At 58.4% G+C, this 15,833-nt stretch overlaps 1 protein-coding gene across 1 annotated transcript; it reads left to right on the top strand.

Moving 5' to 3' along the window:
* Positions 1-8,988: 8,988 nt before the first annotated feature.
* Positions 8,989-12,315, top strand: LOC127389666 (protein Wnt-11b-like). Its single transcript, XM_051630379.1, has 5 exons — positions 8,989-9,056; positions 9,168-9,403; positions 9,900-10,177; positions 10,989-11,281; positions 11,989-12,315. Exons 1-5 carry the CDS (start codon positions 8,989-8,991, stop codon positions 12,161-12,163), a joined length of 1,050 nt encoding a protein of 349 aa, XP_051486339.1. The 3' UTR covers positions 12,164-12,315.
* Positions 12,316-15,833: the final 3,518 nt, after the last annotated feature.

The raw sequence follows: 15,833 nt of genomic DNA, 5'->3' as shown, positions 1-15,833 counted from the left end.
GCCCTGGGGACTGGGTGTGCTGCAGAGCCCACCCTGGGCTGCCTTGGGCTGAGGAGCTGCCCCGTGTCCCGGGCAGCCCCGCTCCCCAGCAGCTCAGCAAGTGGCACCAAGGTGCTCCATGTCCTCACAGCTTGGAGCCCCAAGCAGCTGTGGAGCCACGGTCCCAGCTTTGGGACTTCCTGAGGCCAACGGGTGGGAGCAGCCTCATGGCAAGGGGGCAGGAGCTGGAGGGCAGGGTCCTGCCTGCCTGGGCGGCTCTGGAGAAGATCAGCTGGCAAGAACAAGTCCTTGCAGGTCCCCGTCACCCCCAGCCTGCTTCTCAGGCCCCGTGGCGAGGTCACCGACTCCGTAACTCCATCAGAAGGAGGAAGGAGGACAGTCCCACTGAAGGAAGGCAGCTCTCTGCAGCGGGACAGTCGCTCGGCACCCAGAGTCGCCCTTGCCAGCATCCCCGGCCTCGGGAGGGGACCAGGTGCTCCCAGCTGCCTGCCCACAGCAGGGATCCTGTCCACAGCCTCTGGGATGTGGCACCACCTGCCTCCTGGGTGGGTGCCACATGACAGTGGCCACTGCCACCTGCATCACCAGGACCCAGAAGTGTCACAGCCTCCTGGGCAGCAGGACGTGGCTCCTCACGCGGTGGGTGAGTGTGGGCTGGGGGAGGGCTGAGGTTTGAGGGGCTGGAGGGGACACGGGGCACGTGGATGGCAGGGGAAGCCCTGGAAGGTCCTCACAGGAAGCTTCTCCTCAGCCTGGAAGCCACAAGCTGTTGCAGGCAGGGGTGGTGCCTGGGGACGAGTCCCCATGTGCTGGCCACAAACCACCCCTGGGCATTTGCTTTGGCCCGAGCCCCAGCAGTGGGACACAAGAGCCTCTGGCCCTCCAGGACAACTATTGGACCTTCCCCCACTAAGGAGCTGAATCCCAGGAGCAAGCTCTGTGTGCAGGCAAGTCCCAACCCAGCAGCAGATCTTCTCCTTGCCCTCCTTTGAGCTCCTCCATGAGCTTTCCCCTCCTGGCTGTGTCCCCAGGGCAGCCAATGCCAGACAAGCAGAGGGTGACATTTTCCAGTGTCCAGCCCAGCTCCCTGCCTGCTCCCCACTGGCCTTTCCCTCTGCTCAGCATCCACAGGATCACAGAATATCAGGGGCTGGAAGGGACCTCTGAAGATCATGGAGTCCAACCCCACCTGCCAGAGCAGGACCAAAACCAGGGCAGGTCACTCAGAAAGGCATCCAGACAGGTCTGGAAAGTCTCCAGAGAAGGAGACTCCACAGCCTCTCTGGGCAGCCTGTCCCAGGGCTCTGTCACCCTCACAGGAAAGAAGTTCTTCCTCATCTTGAGCTGGAACTTCCTGGGCTCCAGTTTGAACCATTGCCCCTCGTCCTGTCCCAGGGCACAAGTGACAAGAGCTTGTCCTGCCTTCTTGCTGCCCTCATGCATTGATAGACATTCATTAGATCCCCCCTCAGCCTTCTCCTCTCTAGACTGAGCAGCCCCAGGTCTCTCAGCCTTTCCTTATCAGGCAGGTGTTCCAGTCCCTTCATCATCCTCACAGCCTCCCTTGGACCCTCTCCAGTAAATCCCTGTCCCTCTGGAACTGGGGAGCCCAGAACTGGACACAACACTCCAAGTGAGGTCTCACCAGGGCTCGGTAGATGGGGAGAAGAACCTCCCTGACCTGCTGGACACTCCTCCTGCTGCACCCCAAGATACCACTGGCCTTCTTGGCCACCAGGGCACCTTGTTGTCCCATGGAGAACTTGCCTCCAGGACTCCACAGACCAATCCCTACATTCCAAACCCCCTTTCTCCCCATGGTGGCTCTTTGGCACAGGCAGGCTGGGTTAGGGCAGGAAGCCTTTCTCCTGGGCTGGGAACCCCCTCCTGCCCTCCTCCTTCCCCACCAGAGAAACCAGCACGGAAGGGGAAGGGGTATTTTTAGCACTCCCCCCACGGCTGTTTCAAGGATTGAGCTCAGAAGAGGAATTGACATCAAATGAAGTGATGATTTGGCTTTATAAAAGGAAGGAAGCCCTTTTTTTTGTGGGGTTGGGGTTTTGGAGTTGTTGGGGAGTGGGGGGGGGGGTTGTTTTTTGGTTCATTTTCCTGCTACTCGATGATGGCAGAAACGCTTCTGTGAGGAGGGAGGGGTGAAACTCACCTTTGGTGGGAGGCAGCAGGAGAGGGGCAGCAGCAGTGGCTGGCACCAGCTTCTCGTGCCCTTGCCCAGCTCCCATGGGGACCTGGCATCCCCAAGGGTCAGGGTGGCAGGCAGCCCCCACCAAGCTGTGTGTCCTCACTGCATTCCTGCCCTCCAGCAGCTCCTCCTGGCTGGTTTTGCTCAAACCCATGGGATCTCAGGTGCTGCTGCCTGCCCAGCTGCCATCCCAGCCCAGCACCTCCAGGCTTTGACAACCCATTTGAGACCCTCCAGCTCCCAGCCCATCCAGACCTCAAGGAGTTTGTCGGGAAGCAACGTGGTTACCAGGAGAAAGAAGCCCCTGGCTGCAGTGTGAGCCTTGCCAGGACACAGGCTGGCAGCAGCCTGGTGAAAGCAGGTTCTCCAGGGACCCCAAGGGCAGATGGTGGCCCTGAAAAGCTAAACCACTGGCCAGAAGGTGGCAATATCCCCTCTCCGTTCTGGGTCTGGCACCGGGCAGAGCAGGAGGGGTCAGTCCCTTGTGCTGGGGATGGACCCGAGCTGCTTTGGAAGCTCTAACCCCCCCTCAGACCCCAGTGTGAACAGCTCAGGCAATGGTTGGACAATGCTCCAGGTCCCACCCAGGTGGGCAGGTGTCCCTGATGTGCATCTCCTGAAGCTCAACCTGTGGGTGCTGGTGCTGTGAAGGCCACGGCACATCCAGCCAGGGGGGGGAGAGGAGGGTGTTCCAAAGGGGGCTGCAAAGTCCTGCCCCAGTGCAGAACAGCCCCAAGAACCAGTAGGTGCTGGGGGCAGCCATTTGGAAAGCCCCTTCCTCCACCTGCACAGAGGTGGGCTTGGACTTTGCCCACCTTTGTGTCTCACTCAGGAGAGATTTAGGGAACTTCTGACCTTCCTGACCCCCTTCCCTCTGTCTTAGGGTCTAGTTGTGCTGATGGTCACTTTTCCTCGGGCAGTGTGGGGCTGCTCCAGGCAGCTGAGGGGGTGACATTAGAAACCATGCCAGAAGGATCAGCACCTCCAGCAGAGCTTGTGTTCCCACCAAGAACCCCTGGTCCCTCTCAGAGGTGTGACACTGGGACACTTTGGAGCAACAACCAGCAAATCCTAGCAGGCTGGATGCAGGACACCTGCCACAAAGGAGTCCAGGACAGAGTGACTGTAACTGGGAGGGACTGGAAGCCACTGGAACCCCTGCATCCCTCTGGCTGGAGTCTGGAGAAGGCTGGTTGGACATGCCCAGCACACACGGGGTTGCCCAAAAAAGCACCCAGGCAGCTCCCAGCACTGCCCAAACCAGCTTTTTTCCTGCTCAGAAAATTCCTCATCCCTCCAGAAGCAGCTCAGATTTCCCCTCAATGTCCCCCTCGGGGCATTTCCCCATTCCCCAGGGCTGAAAAGGGAACTTGCAGAGAACATGATTTCATATCCAAATCCTCGGGGCTGGAGTGAAAGGAGCAGGAGGGAGAAGTGTGGACACCCTATCTGCTTGCAGGTCAAGGTAAGAGAAGGATCTGCAAAAGCCATGGTTGGGAAGGTGGGATGTCAAGGAAATACCAGGGACTTCCAGAGGGCAGTGAGCACCAGCAGGACCAGAGTCCAGACCAGTGAAAGCTGAACAGTGTTGCCTTGGTGAGACCAGTCTGACCTTGGTCTCACCAAGCACGATGGGGAACCTCATGGCAAAGGACCCCAGCTTTGTCCCAGGCCTAAGGTGCCTTGCAGACCCAAAGTGATGGTCACACTGCAGGACCCCAGGGTGCTGTCACTCTGTCCCACACAGCACCAGCATCTGGCCCCAGCAGCAGGTGCTGCTTCATGGGGCTCTTCTGCCTCAGGGCCCTGTGCTGCCTGTAGGCAAAACCCATCGTGCCAGGGACTTCACAGGGACTGTGTCTCCTTGCAGAGCCCTCGGTAGAAGCAGACCAGGTCCAGGGATCAGGTTCATCTCTGCCACATGCCACCTGGGACAGGAGCCAGAGAGAGTTTGATCTTCTGCAGGGATGCTGGAGTGATCTACAGACAGCAGTACCAAGCCCCAGGTGCCACTGGGCAAACAAACAGCAGCTTCCTTAGGCAGCAGGGAGGCTGGGGGGAGACTTTGGGCTGATGAGGGAGCAGCTGAGTTGGGCTGAAGATCTGGGGCCTTGTAGAAAACAGAGAAAATTGTCCCCTGTCCTCCAGCACTGGTGAGCTCTGGCCCTCAGAGGCTGCCCTGAGGCTGCTTGAAAGCTCAGGGTGGCTGTGGGCAGGGGGGCTTTCTGGCAGATCATGTGGGATACGTGAGCTAGGATGTGGGTGAGACCCTTTTCCATCAGTTCTGGCTCTTTCCATGTGGCACCAGTGCAGCTCCAAGCCCCCACACCTGCTTGTGTCTCCAAGCACTTTGTGAATTTTGTCACAGCTGCTCCAAGGCCAAGTGAAAGAGCTGTTCCCTGGGCCTCACCTCGTGGGGACATTAAAAAAAAAAAAATCAGTGCATTCCATTCTGGAAACAGTCAGGGTGCTTGGATTGTGTCTGGGGCCACAAGGAAGCCTAGAGTGAAAGAGGCTCCAGGGGCTGCCCAGGATGGATCCCTGTGGATGGATGAAATCTGCTCGACCTCCCTGCAGGCTGTGACTACCCCATCCCATGCTGGGGATCACAGGCTGGGCTAACTGGGGTCTTCCTTGTCCTTACAGCCTCCTCCACGGGGCAGTAATTGGGGCTGGAGAGGGCAGCAGTGGGGCAGGACCTGGGCAGACACTGGAGGACTCTTGTACCTGGTGCTTGGTCTGCAGAGGTTGGGAGCAGCAACAGGAGAGGGTGTGCTCAGTGTCACCTCAGCCTGGAAGAACAGGCAGAGCAGTGTTATTTAGTGTTTAGTCCTTATTTTGGAGGCAGACACCAAAGGGTTTGGTGTTTAGGGAATGTGGACTTGGGTTATACCTTGCTCTCTCCAGCAGGGACTCTGCTTTCCACAGCCAGGAAAGCATTTCCCACCCTGAAATAATCAGGGATGATCTCCTAAGTACTGGTTGCAGTGAGAAAAGGCTCCTCTTGCCCTAAACCAGGGAGTCCCAGCCCAGCAGTGCAAATGTGCAGCCAGAGGGATGTCTGGAGCAGGGCAGGCTACTTGGAAGCAGAAATCTGGGGCTGGTGCTTGCTGGTCTCCCTGTGCCCTCTGCAGAGCCAGCCAAAGTGTGTGCCCTGTCAAGCAGCTCAGCAGATTTGCTTGTATCCCATATCTTTCCTAGTCCTGCTGAAAAGATCACTCCTCAGCTGACAAGATCTTGGAGCTGCAACTCTTGGAGCCCTTTGGGGTCAGTCCACAGGCCCCAGGGAGAGAAAGGTTAACGGGACCAGAGCCAGCTGATTGCAGGACACTGAACACAGAGCCTCTTTCTTTTCCCTCTGTCCCTTTAATTAAGCCCCTTGTGACTCTGCTTGGGACTTGGGAGCGACCTCAGCCCTCTCCTTGCAGGACCCTTCCTCATGGGCCACTGCTCCAGCACGATGCACCTCAGCCTTTTCATCCCAGGGGAACCTTTTGGGAAGGTCAGCAAGTCAAGCAAGTCCTAGTTTTAGTGCATGTGATAGCAAGTCAAAGGAAGGTCACGGGGGGGGGATGCCAACCAAACCAGCCAGTTGTGTCCTGTGGAGGGAAAGCACCTTGCAGGGAGAAGGGAAGTTGCAGAACCAGCACAGCGAAGCCTGAAACAGAGGCCTTCAACCTGGGGCTGTTTGCAAAAGAAGCTGGTGTCAGCTGGTCCTGTCTTCTCAAAAATGTCACCTCTCACTGTGGGAAAGCATCAGCCTACCTGGTTGCTGAAGGTCTTCTCAGCAGCCAGCTTGTGCTTTTGGTTTCCTACTTGTGGAAGGGAAAAAAAACCAAAACACACCAACCACCACCTTGTGACAAGCATGTGTGAGCTGTGGAAATGTCACCCCCAAACCAGCCCCTGTCCCAGCAGGCACCCTTTCCCCAGCTGCATCATTCCTGCCAGCTGTAATCTGGGCCCTGTGCTGACAGGGGCTCTGGTGCAGCTGGTACCTGTGCCCAGGGCTGCCTCACTGTCCTGCACGGACCTGCTCACCCACAGCCCCGGGCAAACTGCCCCCCCTTGGGCTGTTTGTCAGACAGCTGGTGGACTTTAAGCTCATTTTCTTGGTCTGGAGAGAGCAAATTGCTGTGGAAGCTGGTTATGCTGTTTTCAGGAGCCTGGAATTAGCAGCACACACCAAAGTCCTGACCCGGGAAGCCCAGCACCAGAGTCCAGGCAAAGTCCTTCAGCTCCTGCCCCTGTGCACTTTGAGGTGCTGAAGGCAACAGAAAGTCCAACTCTGATGATGGACTGAGGTTTGCAGTGCTGACAAGCTAAGGACAGCCCCATGCTGAGTTAGATCCTGCTCTGACCACATCTTTTCTAAAGGGAACATTCACTTTTAGGGCCGTTTCTCAAGTTTGCAGGGCTGGAGAGCAGAGCATGGCCAAGGGAGCCCCTTGCTCTGACACCCAGCAGCAGGGAGAGGTGGTTTGAACCTGATGACTTTGAAATGTGCTGGTGGGCTGCAGGCTAAGAGCCCTTCCACATCTCCCCTTCTGCTCACCCTCCTTCTCGGCAGCTGCAGATGACCTGACTGGGTCCATAAGGTGGTTTGCCTGCCAGGAAGGAGCTGGGGCTGAAGCTGTGAAGTTGGTGTCTAGGGAGAGGATTTCCCCACGTTTTCCCCTTTGGCTGGGTCCTCTCCAGGCTGGTGAGAGAGGTGTCCACACCCCGATTGACACATACACATCTGGAAACCCAATTACTGCAGAATCCTGCTGGCCTTGTGGGGCTCCAGGGCCAGAGGAGGCAGACAGCTAAGACTTCCCCACTTTTTGGATCAAAATGTGTTTTTAAAGCTTCTTGAAAAGAAAATTAAAAAGAAAAAACAAGAAGAAGCCAGAAATTCCTGTCAGCCTGTGCCAGCCCTGTCCTTTCCTTTCTTGCTCTGCCTTTCTGATTCCTCCCAGGCAGTTACCAGGCTGTGTTTCTACCCCCTGAGCAGAGCCATGTCCTTGCTTTCAGATCCAAAGACCCTCCTGAAGATGCCAAAGGAGAACCCCACAGCTCTGGTGCTGGCTCCTGTGGTGCGTGTGCAGCATCTCTACACCTTGCAGGAGAAGAGGTAAAAAGGGGAATGGGCAGCTGAATGCTTAGTGGGGTGACATCCCAAACTCAAAGCCCCCTGGTTCCCCATCACCAGACCTGAAGCCTCCCAGCTCCCTTCAGCAGATCCAACCCCCCAGCTCCCATCACCAGCCCCAAACCCCCAGTTCCCCTCACCAGCCCCCAACCCCCCAGCTCCATCACCAGACCCAACCCCCCCAGCTCCCCTCACCAGACCCAACCCCCCAGCTCCATCACCAGACCCAACCCCCCCAGCTCCCCTCACCAGACCCAACCCCCCAGCTCCATCACCAGACCCAACCCCCCCAGCTCCCCTCACCAGACCCAACCCCCCAGTTCCCATCACCAGTCCAAACCCCCCAGTTCCCCTCACCAGCCCCAAACCCCCCAGCTCCCATCACCAGCCCCAAACCCCCAATTCCCATCACCAGACCCAACCCCCCAGTTCCCCTCACCAGCCCCAACCCCCCCAGTTCCCATCACCAGACCCAAACCCCCCAGCTCCCCTCACCAGCCCCAACCCCCCCAGTTCCCATCACCAGCCCAAACCCCCCAGCTCCCCTCACCAGACCCAACCCCCCCAGTTCCCATCACCAGTCCAAACCCCCCAGCTCCCATCACCAGCCCCAAACCCCCAGTTCCCCTCACCAGCCCCAAACCCCCCAGCTCCATCACCAGCCCCAACCCCCCCAGCTCCTGTCAACACAACCGACCCCCCAGCTCCCATCGCTCAGATCCTGCAGCCGCTCATCCCTTCCTCCCTTCCCAGGTGCCGTTTCAGGGATGGTCGCACCAACCAACAACCACAACCCCCCCCCCCCTCCACCCCCCTCCCACGGCCCTAACCCGCTGTGAATGGCACCGAAACTGCCTTTGTTCCCCTCCCCGGGGGGGCACGGACCGCGGATATAAATAAGTGGGCTGCCCCGGCCACATCCCTGTCCCATCCCCGGCCACATCCTTGTCCCCATCCCTGTCCCCATCCCCGTCATATCCCTGTCCCTTCCCGGCCACATCCCTGTCCCCATCCCGGCCATATCCCCGGCCACATCCCGGCCACATCCCTGTCCCCATCCCGGGTCACATCCCTGGCCCATCCCGGCCTTATCCCTGTCCCATCCCCGGCCACATCCCTGTCCCCATCCCGGCCACATCCCTGTCCCCATCCCGGGTCACATCCCTGTCCTCATCCCTGTCCCCATCCCCGTCATATCCCTGTCCCATCCCGGCCACATCCCTGTCCCCATCCTGGCCATATCCCCGTCCCCATCCCGGCCACATTCCCATCCCCATCCCGGGTCACATCCCTGTCCCCATCCCCGTCACATCCCTGTCCCCATCCCGGGTCACATCCCTGTCCCATCCCGGCCACATCCCCGTAACCCATCCCGGCCACATCCCTGTCCCATCCCGGGTCACATCCCTGCCCCCATCCCTGTCCCCATCCCGGCCACATCCCTGCCCCCATCCCTGTCCCCATCCCGGCCACATCCCTGTCCCCATCCCTGTCCCATCCCAGCCACATCCCTGTCCCCATCCCTGTCCCCATCCCTGTCCCATCCCAGCCACATCCCTGTCCCCATCCCGGCCACATCCCTGTCCCCATCCCTGTCCCATCCCGGGTCACATCCCTGTCCCCATCCCTGTCCCATCCCGGCCCCATCCCGGCCATGGGCCGTCCCGCCGCCGCCGCCGCGCTGCTCTGCCAGCTGGGGCTCTCCGCGGCCATCCAGTGGCTGTGAGTACCCACCCCGGTACCCTCTTTTTTTGGGTTTCCCCCTCTCCGCTGGACCCCCGGAGGGGTGCCCGTGGCTCCCGGTGGGCTGACACCCCCCCCCCGTCCCCGCAGCGGGCTGACAAAGAGCGGCAGCGGGGTGGCCTGGAACGAAAGCCAGCACTGCCGGCTGCTCGCCGGGCTGGTCCCCGACCAGCTCCAGATGTGCAGGAGGAACCTGGAGGTGATGCACAGCATCCTCCGGGCTGCCCGGCAGGCCGAGGCCGTCTGCCAGAAAACCTTCAGGGAGATGAGGTGGAACTGCTCCTCCATCCAGCGTGCCCCCAGCTTTGGCCCTGACCTGCTGAAAGGTAAAGGGGGCTTTGCCCCCCCTGGTTTTCTGCTCCTCTTTCTGCCCCGTGTAGCTTCCCAGGCAGGCACAGGCTTCAACATCCAGTGCTGATGTTCCCCTGGTGGGTGATAATTTTGCCTCATGTATTATTTTTTCATAGATTGAATGGATTCCGAAGCAAACTCGCTGGTGTTTAATCCCGTGCAACTTAGGTCTGCTGGAGATAACAGACAGTGATTTCCATTTCAAACAAAACCAGCTGCTAGAGGCTCCCAAAAAAGGGGTGGGAAGGGGCGGGGGGACAGGCTGGGTGCTGGCAGTGGGACACGGTGGGTGGCACAGGTTGAAAATCCAGCACAAGGGCCTTGGGTTCACCCTGCGGGGATTGAAAATAACAACAATGATGGGAAAAATAACGAATAGTAATAATAAGAAGAAAGAAAGGCGTGTGAGATCTGTGAGAGGAGCTCGCGGCCGGGCGGGAGGAAGGACATCTCCCCCCTTCTCCTTCCCAGGAACGCGGGAATCCGCCTTTGCCCACGCCCTGGCTGCCGCCGCCGTCTCCCTCTCCATCTCCCGAGCCTGCACCTCGGGAGAAATCCCGCTCTGCTCCTGCGGTTCCGTCCCCTCCGAGGTCCCCGGGCCGGCTTTCCGATGGGGTGGCTGCGGGGACAACCTGAGCTACGGGCTCCAGCTCGGCGCTGCCTTCGCCGACAGCCCCTTCAAGTCCAGCAGGCGGGGGACGCGGGCGCTCCGAGCCGTGCACCTGCACAACAACGCGGTGGGGCGGCAGGTGGGGCGGGTGCCCACCGGGGTTCCTGCAGCCTGGGGGGGCTGGGGGGATGTAGAGGTGCCTCATGGAAGGGGGGTGGAATGCTGTTGGGGTGCTGGCCTGAAAGTCAGGAGGCAAGGGAAGGGTTAAAAGCGAGGCACGTGTGTTTGCTGAGACATCATCCCCCCCACACTGCTTCCCCCCCCCGACATCCCTGCACCACAGCCAGCAGAGGGGATTTGCCACTTCTCACCAGCACTTCCAATACTACTTGCCACCCCACCCATGGGAGCAGAGGGTCCTGTCCTGCCTCGTTCCCCCCGAGTTTTGTGGGTTTGTGCCCTGGTGCTCCCCGGGTAAGGACCTTGTTCCTGGCTAGGGGAGCCACCACCTCCTGAGTGTCTGTACCCCTGGGTTGGAGACCTCCCCTGCAGGGAGCTGCTGGAGATGGGCAGCCCCTCCTTGGATGGGGACACCCCAGGGGCTGCTGTGAAATCTTTGCATCCTGAAGTGCCCCAGGAGGGCAGGAAGGCAGGTGGTACTTTTACAGAGCTATGCAGGGACAAAGACAAGGGGGAGTCCTCACAGAGAGGCCACCAGCCTTACTGCAACGTCCAGCAGGGAGTTTCCCAAGGGCTGGGTTCTTATCACCAGGGGAATGAAGCAGGGCTGAGCCCTTGATTGCCCCTTTATATTCCTTCATAGGTGGCAGTGAGCAGCTGAGCTCTTCCATCTCTTGAGACTTCCCATGGATGCTCTTGCAAACCAGTCGGTTGGGTGGGTACCAGGAGAATGCAGAAGCAAATCCATCCTGATTTCCCACCCTCTGCAGGTGCTGAGCGACTCCCTGCACACCAAGTGCAAGTGCCACGGTGTTTCGGGCTCCTGCTCAGTGAAGACCTGTTGGAAGGGACTGGCAAACCTGGATGAAATTGCCTCCGACCTCAAGTCCAAGTACCTGGCAGCCATCAGGGTGACCCACCGGCTCATCGGGCCCAGGAAGCAGCTGATACCCAAAGAAGTGGAGGTCAGGCCAGTGACAGAGACAGATCTGGTTTATCTCATCAACTCTCCCGACTACTGCACCCCAAATCCCCACCTGGGCTCTCTGGGGACACAGGACAGGTAAGAAACTGCTGCAAATAGGCTCTAACTCAGCCTCCCACCTCCTGAGTGTCTGTACCCCCGGGTTGGAGACCCCCCCTGCAGGGAGCTGCTGCAGATGGGCAGCCCCTCCTTGGAGGGGGGAGACCCCAGGGGCTGCTGTGAAATCTTTGCATCCTGAAGTGCCCCAGGGGGGCAGGAAGGCAGGTGGTATTTTTACAGAGCTATGCAGGGACAAAGACAAGGGGGAGTCCTCACGGAGAGGCCACCAGCCTTACTGCAACTTTCCAGGGCAGGATTCCTCAGAGAGGAAAATCTCCCTGCCAGCCTCCGGGTGCTGCAGTAACCAGAAGGGTTCAGCAGTTCTGCTGAGCTTCCCAGATGTCTGTTTCCTTTCTGGAGTGATTGCAGAGCAGGGGGGAAGTTTTTAGAGGGATGGGAAAACCTGGTTTGAAGGCTGAGCCCAGGCTGCCTCAGGGCTGTCATTTGCAATCCCTGTCAGATTTAGCAGAAGCTCCCGGTCCTGGCCAGCTGCCCTTCCTTCTCCATGGGAAGTTCCTGTCCCCAGGGTGACAGGGAGTGAGTGTGCCCAACCTCAGCCCCAGCTGCCCCAGCACTGTCCCAGTAACACCAGCTGGCATCACCCCAAGAGATGCGTGGAGGGCAGGGGGCTGTGGCTGGCACCATGGGGGGGACAGGGACCCTCTCCCACCCCCTCCTCTTGACAGGCAGTGCAACAAGACCTCCCCGGGCAGTGACAGCTGCAACCTGATGTGCTGTGGCCGTGGGTACAACACCTACACAGAGGAGCTGCAGGAGAGGTGTCACTGCAAGTACCACTGGTGCTGCCACGTGGTGTGCAAGAAGTGTCGGCGGAAGGTGGAGAGATACGTCTGCAAGTAACCCCAGGGCTCTTGCTTTGCCAGGGAAGGCCTCAAACTGGAAGCTGCTGGGAAGCCTGGGGACCGACCTCTGCTTCATCTCTCTCCAGAGCAAGACAAAGGGCTGCCCTCCTGCAGCTGGTGGGGTGTCCAGGCCTCTGTCTCCAGCTGGGAAAGAACCATTTATCACTCAGCATGCACAGGCCCTTTTCTCCAGGGGTGAATGGGGACCCCGGGCTGCCATTGTCTCTTGGCAGAAGGTTTCTGACAAAGGCCTGAAAGCCAGGAGTGATGGATGGGAAGGTGGGAGAGAGCTGCCTGTTGGGAGGAGGCTGCAGGGGAAGGAAGTTGCTTTGGGTGAAGGGGGGTCATGGAGAGCTAGTTTGGGGGCAGGTTGGATTCACCCAACACCAAGGAATGTTCTTCCTCAGGGGCAAACACTGGCCCTTTGCAGCATCTGAAATGAAGACCAGGTTTGGACACGGGCAGACCCAGTTATTGCTCCAGGAGACAGAACCCATCAAATCCCCTCCACCACCTGCATGGGGATTGCTGCTGCTCCCACAGTGAGGAGCCTGCTGGGAGCAGACAGACCGAGGGACAGCAGTGGTGCCAGGGCTGCCAGGCAGGGCACACCCAGCAGCCTGTGCTCACAAGGCAGCCCTTTCAGCACTGCAGCTTCACTCTCTGGGCTTGTGTTGGAGGTGGAAGCCCACTCAGAATGTGACACACTCATGGCTGGTCCTTCCTGCCCCTTCTTTTAGACCATTGAGCTCTTCAGCCCACTCCTTCCACCCCCTTCCTACCAGATGTGCTGGCACTCTGGCCTGGAGAGAGAACATGATGACTGCAGGGCCCTAGGGAAACAAGAATGAACCTTTCGTCTCTGTCCTTCATGTAAGGGGGATCCTGGTGTGTTGGGTTTTTTTTAAATAAATGTATTTTATTGCCCCTTTCCATGGCATGTTTCCCAGCACAACCTCCTTCCTCCACCTCCTTCTCAGTGGCCACAGAGAAGGCAAGGCTGCAAGGACAGCCCAGAGCCCTGTGTCTGTACCCTTACACAAAGCAGGGGAGCTCTTCAGTTCTGTGACATGTTTTAACTCTTCCTGCCCAGGTTTGCCTTTAATTCCAGAGATCTGTCAGCCTCAGCTCCTGTGCACCTTTGTGAAACCTGTTGGGAGGTTGCTATGGCCTGCTCCCTCTGAGCAGCCAGCAAGGAACCCAGCTCCCTGGGATTGAGCCTCTGGTGGTTGGAAACGGAGGCAGTTTGGGATTATTGTCTGATCCTCGTGGATGAGGGCTGGAGCAGACAAGTGTGTGTGAAGAGCAATGAGCCAGGGATGGGGGCTCTGCTGACCCCCATTTCCCCAGCACAGAATTTGGCCAAGGGCTTGTGTGGGCTGAGAGATTCCTGCTCTGGCAGCCTTTGGAAAGAAAGAGTCTGAACACAGAGATGCTGAGGAGAGCTCACAGCCCGAGCAGGACAGGTGAACGTGGTGGAAACCCTGGGGCAAGTTCCCACTGTTCACAGCACGACCTGGGGACTCTGGGGGCTTTTGTGTGCACCTCAGTTTGCTCGTGGCTTGCGTGGGAAGGAGCTGGCTGTGTTCAGCCCCGGGGCCAGCTGGAGGGTTTCTCATTTCCATATTCATTCCATCACTTTGAGCAGCCTCTGCTGGGTCACGGAATCAATTCACAAGCTTTTCTCATCAACCATCCCCTCCACTTCATGTGCTCCAGGTGTCTGCATTAGGAGTGAGCACGAGCTGAGGGTTGAAGGTGGCTTGAGACAAGCCTGGAAGTTGAAATGCTCAGAGGTGAAGGATACTCTCATATAGTTAACCAAGTAAGTTAACTAGCATGATCAGTTGTTAAGGTGCCGTTGACCTGACCTGGCTGCTGCCATCCAGCCTTCCCAGAGTGACAAGAAAGCCACAGCTCCAAGGCTTCCACCACAGCTGCCCAAGGCCAAGAAAGTATCTGTTGAAAATGCAGTGAGGGGTTAGTCACTGGCATTCCTCAGGAACGGGAGATGTCAGCTGCCGAGCTGCAGTTTCAGCGTCTAGAGCCAGGGTAAGGCCGAGGTGCTGCGGGTACTGAATGGGGAGGATTGGCTAAACCCCCTCCCTGCAGGCCCCTCGCTGGGCACGGCCAGATGAGAGGGAGGTGAAACCGGGAGGGGCTGGGGGAGCTCGGCAGAGCGTAGCAAAACCAGCCGGTGAGAAAAAACACGGGGGGAGGGTCTTGCGGGGTGAGAGATTCAGCCAGGAGGGTGGGAAATGGGATTTGCATTTGGTAACTACAAACACACACAGCCTGGGGTAGAGGAGAGGAGCCACAATAGGTAGGAATGCCCCGGGGAGATGTGAGCCCCTCCTAGAGAGGTGCCATTTGAATTCCTGCCTGGGAAAAGGCAGGGTCAAGGGCTGAATATGCAGAGTCCTCTCCCTCCGTGCATCTTGACTGCCAGCACCGGGAAGGGTTGGGGAAGAGCTGGAGGGGTCAATCATCAGCCAGGAGCTCGGGCTCCGTTTGTGTCCTGCAGGAAATCGGGAAGTGCTGTAATTAGTGGAAAGGTGCAAAGGGCCAGGCTAGCAAGTAGGAGCTGGGTGGGGAGGTGACAGTGAAGTGACAATGCTCTGAGCAGGAGGTGGTGTGATCTGGGCCCACACCTGGATGCACCAGGCTTGTGGGATCTGCTGCACGGGAAGAGGCTCCCAGGGACAGGGTGCCAGGGCAAGGCAGTCAGCATCAGCAGATGGATCCAGAGGGAATAAAGCCAGTGCTTGGCCCCAGGGATGGATGGATCAGAGCGATCGGGTGGATCTGGATGCATCCTCTCTCTCTAACCCTGCTCAGGCAGCCAAGCCAGCAGGAAGGTGCCAGGGGAAGGTGGAGCCCCTTCACCCAGCCCGGGCTAGCACAGCCACCCTCTGAGGTAAAAGATGGGGAACCTTGGTCCCTGACATCACCCTCTGGTGGCTTCCAGCACCAGTTACTGCACCACTGCCAGACAAATCAGCGTGAGAGGGCTTGTCTTGAACCCCCTACACCTTGCCTTCCAGCTCAGCCACCTCCAGCTCTGATCCTTCGGGACCTGGATAAACCTGGGCAAGGACAGCAGCAGTGTCCCCAAAAAACCAAGAGCACCTCCATAACAACTGTGGCTTTGCAGCCCTTCAGACACTTCCCCACGCCTTTCCCTTGCCCCACTCTCCCGAGGGGTGCTCCCCAGACTGTGGCAGCCTTGCTGTCACTACCCTCTGCCTCCCCAGCCCTCACCAGGCCTGCTGCTAATGTGACAGATCTACCTCTTTGACTTCCCTGTCATTAGCCATTTTCCCCCCGGGTCTTGTGGCTTTTTGTTGATCTGTCTCTCTGGAAACAAGACTCCCTGGAGCTGAACTCTCCGTGGCCGTGGCCAGAAGTCTTTCCCTTTCTGGTGCTGTGAGCAGACCTGGGAGACACAGCTCTGAAAATGGCTTGTGCCCAGAAGAAAACCATCCCTCTGTGTGAAATGTGGTGAGAAGCAGGCAAAGGTTTCGCTCTGAAAAGCCTCCTCTCAGATCCTGCTTGATTTTAATTTAGGTTTGAAAGGAGAAAGGCTGGTATGAATGTGATGGATCCCTGCTGGTCATGCTTGTGCAGACAATGAAGTCTGGAAAAAGAAGAGAAATTTTCATGGACTC

Source organism: Apus apus, chromosome 12 (genome assembly GCF_020740795.1).
Source record: "Apus apus isolate bApuApu2 chromosome 12, bApuApu2.pri.cur, whole genome shotgun sequence".
Classification (NCBI taxonomy): domain Eukaryota; kingdom Metazoa; phylum Chordata; class Aves; order Apodiformes; family Apodidae; genus Apus; species Apus apus.
This window is presented reverse-complemented; position numbering and strand designations above follow the sequence as displayed.